Below are 21199 nucleotides of genomic sequence, written 5' to 3'. Positions count from 1 at the left end.
ATCAGTTAAGAATATCTACTAGAGAGGATAAGCCTTCCACCAGATTTGTTGTTGCTGAGTATGTTTTACTTTATGATGGGAGAGAGCCAGAATGTTATCAAGAGGCAATGAAACATGATCAGAAATATGAGTGGTTGAGAGCTATGCAAGAAGAGATGAAATCCTTGCATGAGAACTATACCTATAAACTGGTAGAACTACCAAAGGGTAAAAGAGCATTGAAGAATAAATGGATTTTTAGATTGATGACTAAGCCAAACAGATCACAACCAAAGTACAAGGCACGTTTGGTTGTGAAGAGATGAAGAAAGGCATTGATTTTGAAGAAATTTTTTCACACGTAGTAAAAATGTCGTCTATCAGAGTTGTTTTGGACTTGGATACTAGTATGAATTTGGAAATTGAACATCTTAATGTGAAGACTGCTTTCCTCTGTGGTGATTTAGAGGATGAAGTATATATGGAGCAACTAGAGGGGTTCATAGCAAAGGGTAAAGATCATCTTGTGTGTCGACTGGAAAAGTGTTTACATAGACTCAAGCAAGCACCTCGACAATGGTACAAGAAGTTTGACTCTTTTATGAGTGAGCACAGGTATGATAAAACTACTTCTGATTAATGTGTATTTGTTAAAAGGTTTTCTGAAGATGATTTTATTATTCTCTTACTATAAATGGATGACATGTTGATTGTTGGTCGTGATTTTGGAAAAATTAATAAATTGAAAGGAGAATTGAGTAGTCTTTTGCTATGAAAGACTTAGGCCCTACAAGATAGATCCTTGGTATAAAGATCTCTCGTGACAAAATAATGGCAAGTTGTGGCAATCTCAAGAGAGTTATATCGAGAAGCTATTAAACGGGTTCAACTTGGGTAAGGCAAAACCAGTGTGTTCTCCACTTGCTGGTCATTTGAAGCTAAGTTCAAACCAGAGTCCTACAAGTGTGTTCTCCACTTGTTGTGTCATGGCAATCCAAACTGCATAAATGTATTGCTCTATCTACCATAGAGGCTAAGTATATTGCTATAATTGAAATTAGCAAAGAGTCGCTATGGATGAAGAAATTCTTAGAAAAATTGGGTCAAAAACAAGAGAAGTATATTCTCTACTGTGACAGTCAGAGTGCTATCCATCTCAGCAAGAACTCAATCTTTCATTCAAGATCCAAGTATATTAATGTGAGGTATCATTGGATTCATAATGCATTGGAGATGAAGTTGTTATAGATTGAAAAAATCCATACTGATGAAAATGGATCAGATATGATGACAAAACAACTGCCTATGCAAAAATGCAAAAGCATGTTTAATGGAACCTCTCACATAGTCAGGAGGGGGAGATTTGTTATGATGGGTCCCTCCATGTGAGGGAAATTATGGTAATGACATACTTGTAACTTTGCTTATCATACACATATATAAGTAAATGAGAGTGGCGGTTGAAAGTGACGGACCTACACAAAAAAGATATAAAAGTGAGAAGATGAATAGACATGAGAGAAAAAGGATAGAGTCGTGCGTACGTGTACGAAGTTTTTCCTTTTTTTCTCTCATTTCCATCAAACATTTGAGAGATCATCTGTGGTTCGATTTTGATAAAATTTCAGTATGTTGTTCATGATGTCGACATATTCATTTTGACTGGTGTCGATCGCTAAGATTCATCTTCATCTGTCGACTACAAATATTCACTTGGGGAAGTCTTTCTTGTCACTCTTGTGGTTTTCCATCTGTATGGTGATGATTTTGTGTTGAACCAATAATATAAATATTCTTGATGTATCGGTAGCCTCTAGATGTTATTCTAGAGAAGACAATCTATAACCTCATTATCGTTGATAGTGGAAGTTTAACTGGATTAGGTCTCATGGTTTTTTCCCTTCGCATTGGAGGGTTTTTCACGTAAAAATCTTGTGTCTTGCTTGTGAGTTTATATTTACTAGATTATTAATTTAATTTACACATCAAAAGGATAGAAAAATATTATCCTGTGATTTTTGGTATTCACCCTTACACAAATGTATATATCAAGTAAAACAAGTACCCCCTTATGGGTAAAAAAACGAGTTTGACATAGTGCTGAAGTGCATATGTATGGACTCCAATTATACTATATTTTTTCAATTTCTGCCCTCAAAAAGGTCATATCATTCTTTCAATTCGATGCCTCTCCAAATTATGAACCAATTACTTCTACGAAGGTTTTGAGATACCACCAGCATTTACCCAAATAAAAGAAAACAACTGGTGAAAAGAAAAGATAAGCGGATACAAACGAGAAATACAGGGCAACCACTGAAATATATATTTATATTTATATTTATATATATAGAAGTCTATTGTAATGCCCCGGTTCTTAAAGTCTGAAGAGTTAGCATTTGTAACCTAAAAACTATCTCCCATAATATATTTATATACTCCTAATTTCCCATAAAATATAATTCATTTATTCAAAACTAAAAATATATGTTCATACATCAAGACTGGAGACACCAAATAAATACCTCAATCAAATAAACTAAAATCTTCACAATGACTCGGAATTATCCATGTCTCAAAATACCAAAATGAAATAAAATAATAAATCTACTAAATAAAACTCTCCAATAAATATTTGTATATTTTGACACTTATTCCTCTTCGACCATCAAACATTGTTAATACTTCCTACTCTTTACTTTCAGCTGAGACATCAAAATTATCTAAAAAATATTGTGGAGATTAGGGATGAGTTATCAACAACTCAGTAACCAAAAAACATATAATAGTATGTAAACATTATCATTATAAAGTTCAGAATGCAGAACAAAATATTTTTATTTTCAGAATGTAGAATCAAAATATGTTATCAAAAATATCAGAGCGAAAGTTCAAAAATATTCTTATTCAAAATTCATTTGACATAGCATAACTGAAATATCACATCAGAATAGAATCTCATGTTTAACCCCGTGGTAGGGTTGTGCAAACCCTGACCGCCAACCGAGTAGAAAAAGAATGTAAAATCTTCCCCTTATTCATTCTCGAAGTCCCGAGTATGCATACAAAAAAAACCACTCAGAAAACCACTTGGCTTCCAAAGTGGATGCACCAAAAATAGAAAAGTCGGTACCAACCTGAACAAAGGCCACATTTTTACACTCGTGGTAAGGTTAGAACATAATAGAAACAGAATGTCATACTAAAGATTTTCAGAGATCACATCATTTCATATTAGAGTTCAGAACATATTCAGAACATAACAGAATCAGATCAACATTATATAATTATGCGCAAATTTTCATATTTACTCTTTTTGCACAGTTCAAAAATAGAATGCTAAAAATAAGCTCATGTTTACATCGTTCATGACCAAAAATACTTTCTTCTTATATAAAGTTTCATGAGTAATTCAGAACAAATAACTAAGGTTGTTTTAAATTTCTTTTCATAATAAAACACATATATTTTCCAAAATCGACCTCAATTCATTTCTTTTATGCAAAGTCTAGCATAGGAACCCTGCTTACCTGGACTTCTTAACTTTTCAAAAGTTTTCCAACAAATAGGCACTCACAACAAGTACATGTTCGAGCATCATTCACCAACTCCTTATAAATCTTGATTCATTTCAAGATGAAAAACAATTTAATGAGTTTAAATGATTAGAATAAAAAAAGTAATGAATAAGAGAATCTATTGCCAACAGATCAAATAAAATAATTTCTATTTTAGATATAAACCATCTTCAAATAAGATTGAAGTGAGGGGAAATGGATGTGATAACACAGAACAAAGTGCTGAGCAAATATTAATCGTTACCTATAAAATAGTCACGTAACTTTCGTAAATTTTTTATCGAACACGTATTTTGATACTTAAACCTAAAATGTTAAAATAACCTATTTTTCCTAAATATCTAAAATTCTCTTCACCCTAAAATATCATTACTTCCCAAATTTCAATGATATCCATTTAATTCCTCCTACTAATACATTAATTGTAAAATAAGATTTTTGTACTAATATAAAGTGAGACAGGCCCACTAAAAATATTATACTAATTTTTTGCAAACCAACTGATGCCCATAGTAAAAATCACGCCTAACATAAAAATATACAAATTCAAACTTTAGTTGTAACTCAAATGGCATAAGTGTACTTTCATCAGAATAAATCTTTACAGGGGAAAAATAAATCTTTCGTATTTGAAAACCAAGCAGACACTAGCAAGGGTGATACGATTGAGGCTTATTGAGAGGGAAAGAGGCATGCGGCGGAGCAAGGGACTAGGCAGTGGTCGTGGGTGGTTAGCACTGAGAGAGAGAGAGAGAGAGAGAGAGAGAGAGAGAGATAGCAATGGCTTGGGGTGGTGTAAGGTGTCCGGTGGAATTTTTTGTGTAGGTGGAGACGTCGAGGTGGGGGCTGGCGACGTGCGGTGGCTCTCCTTAGATGCAGTGGTGGCGGGTTCGAGTTGTGGAATTACTATGTTTCGGTGTGGCAGCATAGGGCACTACCAGTGGTATTTTCGGTGGCTGGCGATGGTGGTGTAGGATAGCGTTATGGAGGATTTTGACGTTGCACTATGGCTGAGAGGGACGTTGGTCTATGGGTGTTCAGATGGGGATGAAATACTTTGTTTTTGGTGAGGGAAACAGATGCCTCTTAGACGTGCAATGGTAGTGTGGGCGATAGGGGCGAAGGTTTAAGGTAGTGGGCCTGGCAACTTCTGTCGTGCGAGGGAGATCTCGACACGTTGGGTGGTTTTCGTTCGGGGCTGTTATGCTATGAGATGGAGGCTAAGTAAGGGCTGGTGGTTTGTGGAGGTGCAGTAGGCTAGGCCTTGGGCAGTGGCTAGCGGCAACTATGTGGAAGAGGTGCTTCACTGAAAACTCACGCCGTGGCAACCATAATTAATTTGTTTATTAGAATTTATTTTGGAATTATATGATGTTAATTGTAGGTTCAAATATTTAGAACATGATATCTAGTTTGCGGAATGGGAATAATTAATATCATTGATTAATTAGGAATTAATTCTAGAAATTAGCATTTTTATTCTTTTGTTTGTAACAAAATATGAAGTGTTAGATGGAAGTGGTTTTTAGTAGTCTTTTATATATATATATATATATATATATATATATATATTCAAGGAGTAATCTTAAACAGAGATCGATCCAGATCAAGTATTGCAGTTGTGTTTTCCCCTTAATTTGTTGTCTCCATGTTTGTTGGAAGCCACCAAAAGATTGTGGTAGTGGTATGGCAAATAGTGAAAAATCTCTTTGAAATCTAATATAGGATACAGAAAGTTGCGTTGCTATTTAAGAGAAATTCTATTTGCAGTCCTCACTTGGGGACTGCATATGCAGACCTTTTATTAAATGAGAGAAAACATCATTTTAAGAAGGATAATTTTGTAATTTTAAAAAATTTTAAAGTTAAAATTATCTAGACTTGCATTGCAGTCCCCATTTGGGGACTGTACCTAGCATTGCTCTATATATATATATATATATATATATATTGAGCCATATAACTAAGATGCATCTGTATCAATTAACCATGAATAAGATATATTTCTATTTCTAATGCTGTTCGCGATCACTAACCAGGTCTCTTATAAGTATTATTATTATTATTATTATTATTATTCTATAAGCATCACTTTTTGCCGGCCTAATATATTCTAGATTCAGTATTATTTTATTTTATAATATACTATTTCATAACTTTGTTGTCACAAACACTTATTTGCGGTGACAATAATCGCCACAAATTAGTATTTGTGGCCAAACCTCAAGAGTCAAGATGAGTAATATTTTTTGTGGGAAAAAAAATAAAATGTCTTTTGCAGCCATATTTAACCATGGTGTGTATATTTTTGCTATATAATATATGATTTTTTGCAGCAACAAATATCGCTGTAGAAAGATATTGTATTTAACATTATTAGCATCCACCTAGCGGCGACAAAAAGGAATAATTTTTTGTGGCAACATTTACTACTTTTTGCTTGATTTTTAGCACTGCAAAAAGTGATTTTTTGTAGTGCCATGTTTAATTCTCATTAATAACATATATACCCCAAGACTGGAAAGATGGAGAAAAATATGACTTGGGAGTACAGTTGTATTTATAGACGTCTAGCTAGATATTGTTACAATCAGTTTTTATATTTGAGAAAAGATATTTATAACTGTAAATTGTACAACCACTACGTAATCGCTTTGAAAAAGTGAATAAAATATGAGACCCACATGAAAAAAATTAATTTTTTAATAGTAGACCTCACTCTTTTTCAAAGCGATTACGCGGTGTTTATATACTTCACGATTGTATGTAGAATTACTCTTTATATTTATACCTTTCAAATAAATTCTTACTGTATTTTCATTGTTATTATGCTTACTCAGAGAATTAGAAAAATTTTTTAATGCAATTATTTATATTGTTAGCAAATAAAATTCTCAAGTAACTTGGTGAGTATCAACATAGTCGGAGTCAAATTTCCTTAAATCTGACTCAAGTAATCCGACTCCGACTTTGACTTTGTCGGAGTTCAAATTTGAACTCTGCCTTGGATTTTGATTTGTGTAGGCTCCGATCCGACTCCAACTTCGGCTTGTCGGATTTAGACTTTTTTTTAGTTTCATATTTAGCCCATTTTTAAAAAAGAATTTTTGTGGGCTTTCAAGTTTTAGTTTTTTCAAAAATTAAAAACAAACTAAATCATTCACTGCTAATTTACTTCTATACTAATTATTTAACTTATTTTTATACCAGTCTTATATTATAGTGTCTAATTACATTTTATCATAGTATAGTATTATATATTATTTCAGTGTATAATTTCATGTTATTATACCATAGTATTATGTGTTATTAACTTATTATATTAGATTTATTTGTATAATAATGTCTCTCTTATTTCTATACAAGAATACTATAGTGTCTAATTACATATTATTATACATTAGTATTACATGTTATTATACTTTAGTAAATTAGTATTTTGTGTTATTAACTTATTATACTAGGCTTATTTCAATATTAATGTCTAACTTATTTCTATATTTGATTATATATGGTAGTAATATTATGATGCTTACATATACTAAACTATTTTTAATTTATTTACAAGTATATTATTTTATAATAATTAGCTCATGCTAGTATATTATTGAATTTCACTATATAAATTCTAGTTATATAACTATATAAATATATTAGTATATATGATAAATATATAAATAAATACATATTTTTTTAAACATAGGTACAATACTAAAATCGGATTCAAAGTCAAAGTTAGATTCGGAGGACAAAGTAGGAGTCGAATCAAATCGAAATCGGTCCAACAACACATCCAACTCCGACCAAAAAAAAAAAAAAAAAGAAATCGACTCCAAAACAAAGTCGGAGAGGAGCTAGTGCGAAGTCGGATTCGAAGTCAAATTTTCAAGTTTTTTCTCAGACTTGACTTTTAATTAAAGTCATCATTTTAAACATAACCATTATAAACACAAATGCGAAGGATCACAATTAATTAAGATTTATTATATAGTTTTTTAAAAGTACTATATACATAAATATATTTTATAAAAGTAAACTTAAAAACCGACATGACTATATAAATTGTATATCTACTTTACAATAAAAGTAATTTTATAATCGAACGTATTAAATCTAACCATATCAATTTATAAGTTTACTTTTATGAAATCCTTTTTATTACTAAAACATTTCTCTTTTTTTTTCTTTTTTTTTTTTTTTTTTTGTATCTAAACTCTAAACATATTTTACAATTAAAAGAGAGATGCACACAATATTTGGGCCCAACGGAATTGTTGAACTTATCATATAATCAGACTTCATGCAGAATTTCCCATATTGTATAACTGCTATATTGCAATTCCTAATCACAGTCACTATCACTCCAAGCAGCAACAAATTAGCAGCAGTCAAGTGACCATCTTCCAGTTTTTAACCATTTTACATTCTAAAACATCAATATAGATCACATGCAATGGAAGGAAAAGCTAAAAGGGAGGTGGTCACAGCTGCCAAAGCCAAAACCATATAGGCTTGCTTGGCAACAGACCACCCACAATAAGAGAGGCCATCTCACTGAAAAGCATAAAACCTTCGAGTCTGCATGCTTTATAAAATTGTGGTGTAATCCACAGAGCAGGCAACAAAAATTACCTGGACTAATACCACAGAAACTTCACTGGCAATGCAAACATAATGCTGTTTAGCAATTCAGGACGCCAACCACTCACCACCACAACCAATTAACTCTTTTGAAGTTGCTTTAAGTCGGGCGCCTCGTTGCCTTTCCAAAAACACATAGAAAGCCCATTGGAATCTTCTTACACAGTCCATACGCTGTCAAGACTCAAGTCACATGTCAGAGACAGACCACAGGTTTGCTTCTGTTTCTGTAGCTCGTCTCTCATCCGTCCTTTTAAACAATCCCTTCTCAAATCCTATAAGATGCAAAACAGCAAAGTTAATCAGTTCTAATAACTAAACGTATTCTCTAAATACTTGTCTTTTTTCTTTGGCTCTATGTTTCCAAGCACAAGAATCTTCCTGTGGTAACAACATGACTGGGATCGCCATATCATGGCACACTGGAAGATACTCAAGGAAAGGTCCATAGCTTCTCTGAAAGGTAAATAAGAAATATCTGACTCAAGAATGGTAGAGGTGAACCAACCGTTACTACGTTCAACTCCATCCCAATGTCTTCCTGGTCTTATGCCATATTGATTTAGTGCAGCATCTAATCCTCTTTTTAACCAGCTGTGGACAGGAATGTCCTGAGGAACAACAAACCGATTCCTTCGTCTCCTCACTATCCCCTAGGTTTGGGAGAACCATTTCAGGATGCTTTTTCTGCAATATTTTTTTTTATCAGTAAATAAATATTTTATTGATAATAGGCAAAGCCAAGTACACAGGACATATACAAGAGCTACACAGGATGCTTTTTCTGCAATATGTCAGAGAGATGTTGAATAAGAAATCAATTCTATAATTTTGGCAGCAAAAAATAAGACAGTCAATAACTTACCTTCACCAAATGCGCCATGGGATCACCCCATCTTAATCTCTCCTTCAGCATGTTGTATAGTTCTGGATCATCCCTGCATCAGAGAATCCGTCTATCAATTCCAACACGCCACTAGGTACACAAAAGAAGACGGGATGAAAGTACAGTGTAGTGCCTTAGTTAAACCGAAGATGGATAGCCAAGCAGTCGAGCATGCTTAATGTTTCATCGAGATTTTTTTTTTTTTAGAACATTTCTTTTCTTACAAAAGTATTTTATTATGTCCAATTTCATACAAACGTGTATTTCCACAATACCCAATGATTACACCATCATATTGAGAACAAAATCATCAAGATAGCCCAAAATTTGATCATATGCCATTATAAAGCAAAAATTTACTTGGGTACAATAAAGGAACAGACTTATATCAGGCCAGCAACAATACGCCCATTATTACAAATGTAAAAAAATACACCCATTATTGTGGTGAATTATATTTCCCCTAGTATAATATCATCTAAACAACAAGAAGCCCAGATGTTTGTGGCACAATAAAACGTCTAAATATGCAAATAAAAAATGTCAGCACAACAATGCAAGTAAAAAAAAGACCTTAAAATCTGGTTTTTTTTCCCATATTAAAAAATAAAAATAAAATAAAATCTGGTATCTTTGGTTTACCTGGTTCGTGCAAATGGTTTTTCCTTCTCAAGTTCCAATTCCTGCAGCTTACCTTCAGCTTCCCGCTTTTGAGTCAAGCCCTTCCCCCATTCCAACTTCTTCTCCCGATTAAAATGCACAGGAAATGAAAATTGACTCTTCAACTTAAAGAAAAGGGACTGCATTTAGTTTTCAAAGAAAGAAGCTTCGAACTCACGCTACAATATTAAAACTAAAAAGATGCCTGAGTCCATAACTATGATGAACTTAACATATTATTTACGCAAGTTTTTACATCCTCTACAATCTCATGGTTTAACTGCCTTCCATAATAGAATTTCAGAGCGTCTGCCAAGCTTAAAAATAGTCATTTGTATTGATAACCACCAAGTCTCTTTGATAACTAGCAGAATTACTGTAACATTAGCACCAAAGCCTCATAAGAGATAAAAAGAACAAGGAAAATTTTTCAGAGTCATGAACATCATCAGACTGCAATTGTACAAGCCTGAATCTGTCCCTTCCACAATTAAGTTCTTGAAAGATTTGGGAAATATGAAAGGGCAAAAAAGAATAAGAAAAAAGAAACGCCTCTCGTGAAAAACTTCACAAGATGAGATTGCTTGGCCCACCACCCACATAAACATTTATCTAACACATAAACTCACATATACGCCCCATACCCAACTTGCCATCGCCCCCCACAACTCCACTGGAGCCATTTCTTCTCTGGACTAAACTTTAGTCATTTATCCAACCATCAGTCGAAAGCAATGATACTGATAAAAAGAATAGTAAAAATCAATGACCTATTTGTTTCAAAATAAAATAAATTGCTTATTCAGCCAAGTTAAAAAGAAAATGGATCAATTAAAGCTCCCACCCCCCAGCCCAATAGTTGTCCACTCATCCACTCATCGCAAACAAATAACCGCAAAATTTTTACCAATTCATATCTATACATCTCAAGTTATGTTTAACTCAAAATGTTCCATTTTGAAGAAAAAAATGTTAACTTTATAAGACAATATTATACAGTACCTAATAAATTAAAAAAAATGGTTGTAAATTCCTTAGAAGTATGTCACTCTAAAAGAGGCAGCAAGGTAAAAATAGGGAGACTTTATGACTGCTTTTTTTTTTTTTTTTTTTTTTTGATAAATAAGAAGTTTTATTAATCCACGTAAAAAGGCAATGCCCAAGTACACAGGAAATATACAAGAAAAAGCCTAGTTACAAACTACACGCTACGGAAAGTAGCATAAAAGTCATTAAAATTCCCTCCATTCAATACAATAGAAGAAGCCCAAAGTAACAAAGTGTGATAGAAAAATTTATGACTGCTATCAAGACAAGATTTTTCACAATCAAGATGAAAAATTTCTCGATTTTGTTATATTGAAGCAGTTGTGTTGTTCCATCTTAACCATTTGTCCAGTTTCATTCTTTGTGTTTTTATGATTGAATTTTCTCTTTTTTAGTAGCAATATCTGAAACTTCCTCAGATAAAGATGGGTGAGTACATGGATAGGAAGATGGTAGATTCGAATGTTGTTAACATTGAACTTAAGTCTTTTGTGGTGGTGAGAGATGGTTCTGGGGTGATCATCACTGAACGTGGTTGGAAGTTTGTAAAAAAACTACACTTGGGATCAACTGCAACAAGTTGGTTTATTAAGGCACTGAATGACTGCTTGAAGGTAAGGAAAAGAGAGTTCTACATAGCTCATTAGGAAGGAGATAGGGGCTTTATAGCTCAACGATGTTCCAACCCTCAAGGAGCATTCATGGCATTGGTGGAATATAAACAAGGGGGTCGTCGGAACTGTATTTTTATTCCTGAGGACCGTGAGGGAGCGGGATGGAGGAGGTTGATGGAGGTCTTGAGGGAGGTCCTTCCAGCGTCGACGGCAGTGCTGCCTCATCACTCCAGCGGCAGCATGGTAGCTTTACAGAAACCGAGCTACCTGGACATTGCTCGAGGTACTGTTAGACTGGGCTCTAGCTCTGACATGCGTGGGAGGGATGGTGGTTTGGTTGGGGTGCAGAGGAGTGGGGAGGATGGCAGGGGATGTGACGGACTTGACAAGGAAAGCATGGTTCGTCTCTTGTCAGAAATGCAAACTCAAATTTGTATTCTGCAGAGGAACATGGAGTTAGTGAAACGCAGCGTTGAGGAGGGGGGATGGAGGGAGTTGGGCTTGGGTCAGGCAGAAGGGCCTAGTTCTAAAGGGAAAGGGATCTCTGCCTATGGGCCAATGAATGTCCAGCAGACCCATAAGGCCTCCTGCGTGGCTCAACAGGCCCAGCCTGTCAAGCGGCAGGCCGCAGGGATAGCTTGGAGACGTCGGCCTCCAAGAGCCGAAACTCCATCATCGTCGGGTGGGTCTCAACACCCACCGCCGACAATGGACCAGGGGTTGCCGTCAGAGGGGACGGGCATTCCGTTGACATCTGGGGTGCCGGAATCATTGGCAGCACTCCGAGAAATAGAGGAGAAAGGTGCGATGGAGGTCGACGGAGGTTGACGAGGTGTCCAATCATCGGGACTTGCACAGATAGGCGCAATGGAGGTCTCCGATGTCTCTCTGACATCATTGCAGTAGTTTAGTCCACTGGGGAGTGACGCTTCAGGGGAGATGGACGCGGATCCAGTCTCGGGACCTGCACAGTTGGGTGCGACAGAGGTCGCTGATGCCCCTGCGGCGTCGAGGAATGCACAGAACATTCCACCGACCACCTGCGAATGTTCAGGTGCAGTTCGGGCAATGCCCATGGCGGCGGAAGTGGCTGAGGGGGCTCTGGAGGCTGTGGAGGTCGAAAAAGTTGGGCTTTTTGAGAAAATTTTGAAGGATGGGGAGGTGGATGAGGGGTATAACACTCGGGAGTTGTGGTTAGTGGATATGGAAGGAGGGATTGATAGGGGTACTGGGTCATCTTCAGTGGTGTTGAAGGAGGCTGACTCTATGGTTCAACCAGTGGATCAGCTTATGGGCAGCGGTATTGAGGGTGATAAGGATGAGTTGGAAAGTCCTATCCCGTTACGCATTATTTCTCCAGAGCCAGTGTACAATATAACAGAAGATTGGCTGTTAAAAAAAGTAGAGGAAGTTCAAGAGTGTGTGGGAATCTCGTTTGCTGGGTATGAAGATCAGTTTAAGGCCCTTTTGATTGCGATGGAGGTAGGGAGACCTACAGCTCTGAAATCAGCAGTGAAACAGGACTGGGAGTTGAAACGTCTCAAATGCTCTATTAATTACGATAACAAGGAGGGAAGTGTGGGGAGAGAGAGGTTGGAGGGTAAGGGTACTTCGTTATTTAATGAAGCCTAAAATTCTTTCTTGGAATGTAAGGGGGATCAATGACGTGAATAAACGTCTCCGTATTAGATCCCTCATTCGTAGTTGGAAGGTTGACATTGTATGTCTTCAAGAGACTAAGTTGTGTGGTGTTGATAGATACATAATTCGTAGCTTGTGGGGCTATTCCTTTGTGGGGTGGTGTTTTTTAGCTTCATCGTGGGCTTCGGGAGGTGTGTTGGTAATGTGGGATAAGCGAGTGGTGGAGATGGTAGAGGATTGCATAGGGGCATTCACAATGGCTGTATCTTTTAGGAACATTGCGGATGGGTGGAGGTCGGCATTAGCGGGTGTGCATGGGCCCAATATAGATAGAGATAGAAGCTTTTTGTGGGAGGAATTGGCAGGTCTTCAATCCTTATGGGATTTACCCTGGGTTTTTTGTGGAGATTTTAATATTGTTCGGTTCCCTAGTGAGAGGGCAGGGGCCTCTACGTCGTCAGGGGCAATGGAAGCCTTCTCAGAGTTGATCTTTGATCTGAATCTTGTGGATCTTCCGCTGGTTGGGGGGGCCTACACTTGGTCCAATAGCCGAGGGGGGTCCGGGCTGGACAGATTTCTAGTCTCCTCTTCTTAGGAGATGCACTTTCCGGATCTACGTCAGAAAAGGCTGCCACGTGTTTGCTCCTATCATTTCCCAATTTTGCTTGATTGTGGTGGAATTCGTGGGGGTAGACATTCCTTCAAATTTGAGAATATGTGGTTGGAAGTGGAAGGATTTGCGGACAAGGTAAAGGCTTGGTGGGACAATTATTCTTTTGAGGGTACCCCTAGTTTCATAGTGGCGGGTAAACTTAAAGCCCTCAAGTATGACTTGAAGAAATGGAACGAAGAAGAATTTAGACATACGGAAGTGCAGAAAAATATCCTTTGGGATGAGTTGCAAGCTTTGGAGGAAGGGGTAGTTAATGCGGATTCTTTATTACGGAAGAAAGTGGTGGTGACCGAAATTGAGAAAGTTTTGTTGTTGGAAGAAATATCTTGGAGGCAAAAATTCAAGGGCAATTTGGTTGAAGAAGGGGGATAAATGTACTAAGTTTTTTCACAAGGTGGCTAACTCACATAGGCGCAACAATGTTATTGAAGTACTCCATTCCGGTTCAAATGTGTTACATTCTTCCGAAGAAATCCAAGACCACATAGTGCAGTATTATGAGAATCTCCTTGCTGAAAAAGAAGAATGGCGTCCCAAACTAGATGGTTTACCCTTTGCTCAGCTGGATTTGGATGTAGCAGGTTGGTTGGAGAGGCCGTTTGATGAAGAGGAGGTGCATCTTGTGGTGAAAAGTATGTGCAGAGACAAAGCACCGAGTCCGGATGGCTTCTCTATGGCTTTCTTTCAAGAGAGTTGGGACATAGTGAAGGAGGAAGTGATGTAGATCTTTCATGCTTTTCATACTAGTCAAAAGTTTGAGAAATCACTAAACGCCACTTTCATTGCTCTCATTCCGAAAATAGTCGGTGCATATGAATTGAAAGATTTCCGGTCTATTAGTTTGGTAGGTGGGATATATAAAATCATATCAAAGGTGTTAGCTAATCGTATGAGTTTGGTCATGGACAAACTCATTTCCAAACCTCAAAATGCATTTGTAAGGGGTCGGCAAATTCTGGATTCAGTTTTGATAGCAAATGAGTGCTTGGACAGTCGGTTGAGAGAGGGCATGCCGGGGGTCCTTTGCAAGCTCGACATGGAGAAAGTTTATGACCATGTGTGTTGGGATTTTCTCCTTTATATGCTTAGACGATGTGGTTTCAGGGATAGATGGTGTGAATGGATTAAACATTGCGTCTCAACCGCTCGGTTCTCGATACTAGTCAATGGAAGTCCTTGTGATTTTTTTCATTTTTCCAGGGGTTTAAGACAAGGGGATCCGCTATCCCCATTCCTTTTTGTTATTGTAATGGAGGCATTGAGTCGTATGGTGGACGCAGCTGTAAGGGGGGATTTCTTGCTGGTTTTTCAGTGGGAAGCAATAGTAATACCAGTTCCATTTCTCATTTACTTTTTGCAGATGATACGCTCATTTTTTGTGATGCTGTTAGTGGACAGATTCAAGCTTTAAGGGCAGTTTTGTTGTGTTTTGAAGCTGTTTCGGGACTCAAGGTGAACTTGGGGAAGTCGGAGTTGGTTCCGGTGGGGGAGGTGAACAATATAGCCTCTTTAGCAGAGTTACTAGGTTGCAAAATTGCCTCTCTCCCTATGAAATATCTTGGTCTCCCCTTGGGGGCGTCTTTCAAAGCAAGGAGTATTTGGGATGGAGTGGTAGAGAAGGTTGAGCAACGACTTTCAGGATGGAAGCGGCTATATCTATCGAAAGGGGGGAGATTAACCCTTATCAAAAGTACTCTTTCCAACCTTCCCACTTACTATCTTTCTCTATTTCCATTACCGGTGGGTGTGGCAAACCGGTTAGAAAAGTTGTTTAGAGCTTTTTTGTGGGGTGGATTGGGGGAGGAATCCAAACTTCACCTTGTGAGTTGGCAAAGGGTGAGCTGTCCATTGGCGAATGGGGGGTTAGGGGTGCGAAATTTGTGTGTTTTCAACAAGGCACTCTTAGGGAAGTGGTTGTGGAGGTATCATATGGAAGGGAATTCGCTGTGGAGAGAGGTTATTGATCATAAGTATGGTTGTGTGTGGGGGGGATGGTGCTCTAAGGAGGGTAGGGGGTCTTACGGAGTAAGCCTGTGGAAATTCATAAGGAAGGGGTAGAATACCTTTGAAAAACATCTTAAGTTTGAGGTGGGTGATGGAACACGTATCCGCTTTTGGTTCGATGTATGGAGTGGGGAGAGCCCTCTTTGTTTGGCTTTCCCAGTTGTTTTTAATTTGGCTAGAAATCAGCAAGCCCCAGTTTCAGAAGTTCTATGTCGTGCCAATGGGATGGTCACTTGGAATGTCACTTTCACAAGAAATGTTCAGGACTGGGAACTAGAAGAGCTGGCAGATTTTTACAGCTACTTGTATTTAGCAAAGCTAGGGGCCAATGGGGGAGACCGTATGTTGTGGACTCACATGAGGAAAGAAAAGTTTACTGTTAAATCTTTCTACAATGTTTTGACAGCCCTACAGCCCACTTTCTTTCCTTGGAAGAGTATATGGAAGGTATTAGTACCTTCTAAAGTTGCTTTCTTTACTTGAACAGCTGCTCTTGAGAAGATCTTGACGGTTGACAATTTAAGAAAACGAGGTATGATGATCACGGAGTGGTGCTACATGTGTAAAAAGTGTGGGGAATTGGTAGATCACTTGCTCTTACATTGTGAGGTGGCTGGGGAGCTTTGGGCTGATATTCTTAATAGAGTGTGGTGGATTTATTAGCATGCTGGAACAGACCTCATAGTAGTGTCCAACTAGCAGCCGTGTGGCGGATGATTCCTTTGTGCTTAATGTGGTGTTTATGGTTGGAAAGGAATGACAGGTGCTTTAATAACAAGGAGCATGCAATGGGGGAAATCTGGAACTTTTTTGTATTCTCTATTTTCCAGTGGTTTTCTGCTATTGTATTGAAGGGAGGGAATGTTCATGAGTTTTTATCTTCTTTCTAGTCTACTAGAATGTAATTAGGTGCCTCACTTAGTATATTTCCTGTGTACTTGGGCTTCGCCTAATTTCATTCACATCAATAAAGATTATTACTTATCAAAAAAAAATTTCTCGATTACCCAAAAAGAAAAAATATCCAGAATGTGCAATAGAATTAAATGGATCAACTGCTCAGCAGAAGGATAACCTTAACAAATATGTATATGCACTCTTTATCCTAATATATCCGTTAGAAACACCAATTTCCTTCATTCATGAGAATTGTAATTCTTGTAATAAAATGGAAATTTCTTTTATGAAGAAACATGAAAAATACTGAAGGGCCACAGTGGCACTTGTCAGCATAATTGAGTAACATGGGCTCAAGGGTAAAAGTCGACAATTACCAACAAAAGAAAACAGAAAGAAGGAAGAAGGGAGGGACAGATATAATGTGGTAATGATCTCTAAAACTGTAATTCTCTCAACATGAACATCAGACGTTTCTTGCCATCAGCAGCTTGCACTGATATTCTACATTTTTTTTGTAAGTAAGAAGATCTTTATTAATCAGCAGTTTGCATGGATATTCTACATATCTCCCACACCAAGAAAAAAACAGAGAGAGAAGAAAAGGGGGAAATGATAATCCAAGAAAAGAAAAAAATTTCGTGAACCTCATAAAACTAGCAAAATTAATGAATGTTGACCATTACGATGGTGATGATGATGATGATGGTTGCCATAAATAATAATTGTTATTATCAAATTAATGGTCAATTACTAAAACTTCCAGCAGAATCTGGATCAAGACATTATTCACTGATCAAACATGACTCACAATACTCACTATACCACTCCTCACAGACTTTTTTCTTTTTTGATCAGTAAATTGGAATTTTATTAAAAATAGTCTAAGCCAAATACACGGGACAGGTTTAAGGTATAAAATACTCACAAGAATTTTATTAAAAATACTCACTATACCACTCCTCACACGAGTCCATGACAGGTTTAAGGTTCTATTCCAAAGTACCTTGGGCTTCTCTTCTACATTTACTTTCTGCCTTGACTTCAAAAAGCTTCCTTCAATATGCATTCCCCTGCAGCATTAGGAGCCAAAGCAAAGAATGTAAGCATTGCCAACTCAGACATAATATCAAAAAAATAATGAAAAAATTAGTTTTGTTCACCTTTTATCTTATCACGATATACAGGTTCCGCACCTCGACCACTTATAGAAGGATCCATCTCTTTAAACCTACAGAGAGGAATGAATATCAGACACAATAAACAACTTATATTCACTGAACATAAACTTAAAAGGAGCATGCAGAATAATATAAGCCGGAAGTGTCGGTTTTACCTTAACCAATCAGTCTTCTTAGTTCTAGCAATCTCTTCACTGATCTCTTTGCCAGTAAGCAGACCTGTTTTTCGTTGCTCATTCCTGAAGAAAAGATGCACGCGACGCATTGGTTTCAGTTGAACGTTTATGTGGAGGGGAAAGATCAGGCGACCCAGGAATCTGGAAATCCTCCCTGGTCTTCCTTGGGGGTGAAAGGTCCGACCCTGGAGAAGCCTGGAAGTCATCTTGGCACGAAGGACCACGACTCCTCCATCTAGGAGGAGAAATGTCAGGAAAATCAGATGTTGTATCGTTCTGTTGGTGCTTCAGCCACTGTCGTGAAGGTGACAAATCAGAGCTACCTCTGCCAAAATCTGCAGGCTTCAATTCATGTTCTGGTGAAGGTGTGTCATTCCGGACTGCCGGCTTACGTGGTGGTGACATATCAGAATTTGGATCATTAGAATTAGTGGCTTTGGGAGAGAGAGAAACCCAACCACTTCCATCCTCTGATATGGCATTATATGGACGCATAGCCTTCAGTTGTTCGAGCCTCTTCATCCGCTTAACCTCAATGTCCTCATCAACTTGTGGCTTCTCTTCATCTACATCAAACGACAGAAAATGTTCTTATTACCATTATAACAAACTCAACTAGATACGGAATACTATATACTAGAAACCAAAATGCAATGACTTTTACCAGCTGAATCATCATTGTTTTCCTCTTCAAGATTAAATGGTTTCTGCCAAACTGGATCTTCATTCACGACTAAAACACCTTTTACATCTGGTTTACTTTGGACCACCTTCTTCCTTTTTTTTTATTTTCCTTTTCTTCCTCATCATTGCTCTCATATCTCTTCAGATATTCTTTAAGCGACTTGGATCCCAAAGTTGAAGCCGCCGCCATCATTCAATATCAATGGCCTTGAACTTGCAGGAAAGACAATATTACTGCATTTGATTTTCAACGAAAAAAAAAAAAAAAGGATTTTAAACCCATTAGAATTACCAACATAGAAGCAGCAGAATCTATTAACAGCTTCAATTGCCTATATCAGCAGCTTGACTACATATCACAATCTCCCAGTCTAATAGGCAAGAGATCAGAAAGAAACCGGGCAATATAAATATCAAGTTGCATCCATTTTCATTCACACATTTCTATGCCATGAATTCAGACTCTTCAAGAAGCGACGAATCTTGATTGACAGAATACAATAAACTAAAAAAACATTGATAATTGACACAACTCCACAAACGCATTTAATTTAATTTTACATATTACAACTTCACCTAGAATTTGTTTCATTTCTTTTCTTTTTTTTTTATGTCGAAGTTTTTTCATTTCTTTCTCCCATGCAATTCATTAACTTATACACACAACATCTACCTATCCATACATAAATATATTATCGGCAATAGGTCTGAGAAGGTATCTACAAATATCCGATTTAGATATTTGTACCCTGTCAAAGTAAGAAACCATGGCATATATGTTTGGAATAGATTCCATTTTGAAAGAGTTGCAAAAGCACTATCTCGTTGAAGGTTCTATACATCTGCCCTTTCTCAAGGCTATCTTGTATTAGGGTCTTTGATAAGTAGTCTCTCAGAAATATGCCGCCCAAATTGGAAATTTCTTCCTTCTGACCTCTCTTTCTAGTAATAAAGGAGAGCTGTTTCACTCATCAAAAATAAAAAGAAAGAAAAGGAGAGCTGTTTCTAGGAGGGTTGTTGGCACGGGCATGAACAGTTTGGACCTTAGGCTATGACATTTGTGAAGGAGTTTAACCTACCTATACAGACAAGATTAACCATTAGAATATAATGCCTATCGGGGACCACAAAGGTGGAGAATCCCCATTAATATATTTCTGAGGAAAGTTAGGTTTCAAATCACAACATGGTCAGGGATAGATTTAGTTTCCCAATGAATTTTTCTGATATGGTCCTGCTTGTAAAAATAGGTTAGGCCATAGATTTTGGGATGGATCGGTCAATTGACTAATTAAGCATTAATGTTAGGTGGTCTCATTTAAACAAAAAATACTCTTTCTACACAGTAAGTACCCAGAAAGAAGAAATGATATTCTTTCTTGTGATACCCCACACTGACTGATGAGTGTTGATTATGAATGGGATCTTACATTGCTTGGAGGGATAAATTCTTGCTTTTTATAATAATTCCAATAAGGCTCCAATTTTATCTTTGACCAGTCCTTTTGGAATTTGGAGTATGGACCAAATGTGGCTTGGGCCTCCCTTGGGCATCACAAATGGTCCCAAGCAATGTGGGATCCCATACACCCCCTACACTCATCACTCAGTATGAAATTTTACATTTCTAAACTTTCTTTCATGCTTCCTCTCATACAAAAAGCTCCAAGAAACTGTTTCTTGGCCCCTAAGTTTTGCAATGGCCCACATCATATCCACTCACCTTCATAACCAAACGTCTTCTACTCTCCATCGATGTGCTTTATCTTCCAACTCCCTCTTTACAACTCTTCGCTAGTCCTCTCCCTACCTTCGTGTCTCAAACACAAACACACTATGGCCTACATTGTCCCTAACCACACCTTCGCCACCAAATGCTGTATGCTCTCCATTGATCTACTTTCTCTTCCAACTCCCTCATTTACACCATTCTCTTACTTTTTGTCCCAACTCATCGTCGCTCCTCTGTCTACCTTCACTTCTCAAACATGCTCCCAAGTCCAATAGTTGAGCCTACCAAATCTCGAACCAGTGCATAAATCTTCCCAAGTTGCTATAATCTGGTGCATTTGCAAGGGTACCATTCCAATACCTGGAGGGGAGAAGCAGAGAAAAATTTGGATGCTCTTGGTACAGTTTGAAAATGGAGTTATGCCACCAGTCTCCCCATGATCCAGAACAGTTTTCAGACATGTTTAAAATATATAGTTGTGATTTCACAACTGATCTTAGTTCACATTCTATTCACTATCAATCAATAGATGAGATTTGTATTGGGAAGAACAGAGTGGTGCCTGCTCAGAAGATACAAAGTCACGGGAAAGATTATCATAAGATGTTTATATGCATGACAAATAAGAAAACTCACATATTAGCTATTTCATAGGACACGGGAAAGGAAAGGCTGTATTCTCAAAGAGAAGGAACATGTTGACAAACAGATGTTCTGACAAGTTGATTACTGAGATTGAAGGTCATAAGTTTGAGTCTCCTTAGGTATGATGGGTCAAACTTCCCCACACTTCATATGTTTCACCC

At 37.3% G+C, this 21199-nt stretch overlaps 1 protein-coding gene and 1 pseudogene across 1 annotated transcript; both read right to left on the bottom strand.

The window, feature by feature from the left end:
- Positions 1-7825: 7825 nt before the first annotated feature.
- LOC121252467 (pre-mRNA-splicing factor cwf26-like) lies at positions 7826-18047 on the bottom strand. The gene is given in 8 exon segments (XM_041152132.1): positions 7826-8473; positions 8707-8825; positions 8827-8885; positions 9064-9136; positions 9727-9830; positions 17627-17693; positions 17784-17851; positions 17957-18047. Coding segments are annotated over 6 exon segments (504 nt in total). The 5' UTR covers positions 17690-17693; positions 17784-17851; positions 17957-18047; the 3' UTR covers positions 7826-8387.
- On the bottom strand, positions 18035-21195 carry LOC121253327 (annotated as a pseudogene).
- Between the last annotated feature and the right edge of the window lie 4 nt (positions 21196-21199).

This window comes from Juglans microcarpa x Juglans regia, chromosome 2S (assembly GCF_004785595.1).
Source record: "Juglans microcarpa x Juglans regia isolate MS1-56 chromosome 2S, Jm3101_v1.0, whole genome shotgun sequence".
Classification (NCBI taxonomy): Eukaryota; Viridiplantae; Streptophyta; class Magnoliopsida; order Fagales; family Juglandaceae; genus Juglans; species Juglans microcarpa x Juglans regia.
Note: the sequence above shows the minus strand (reverse complement) of the source record. Positions and strands in the feature narration are given on the sequence as shown.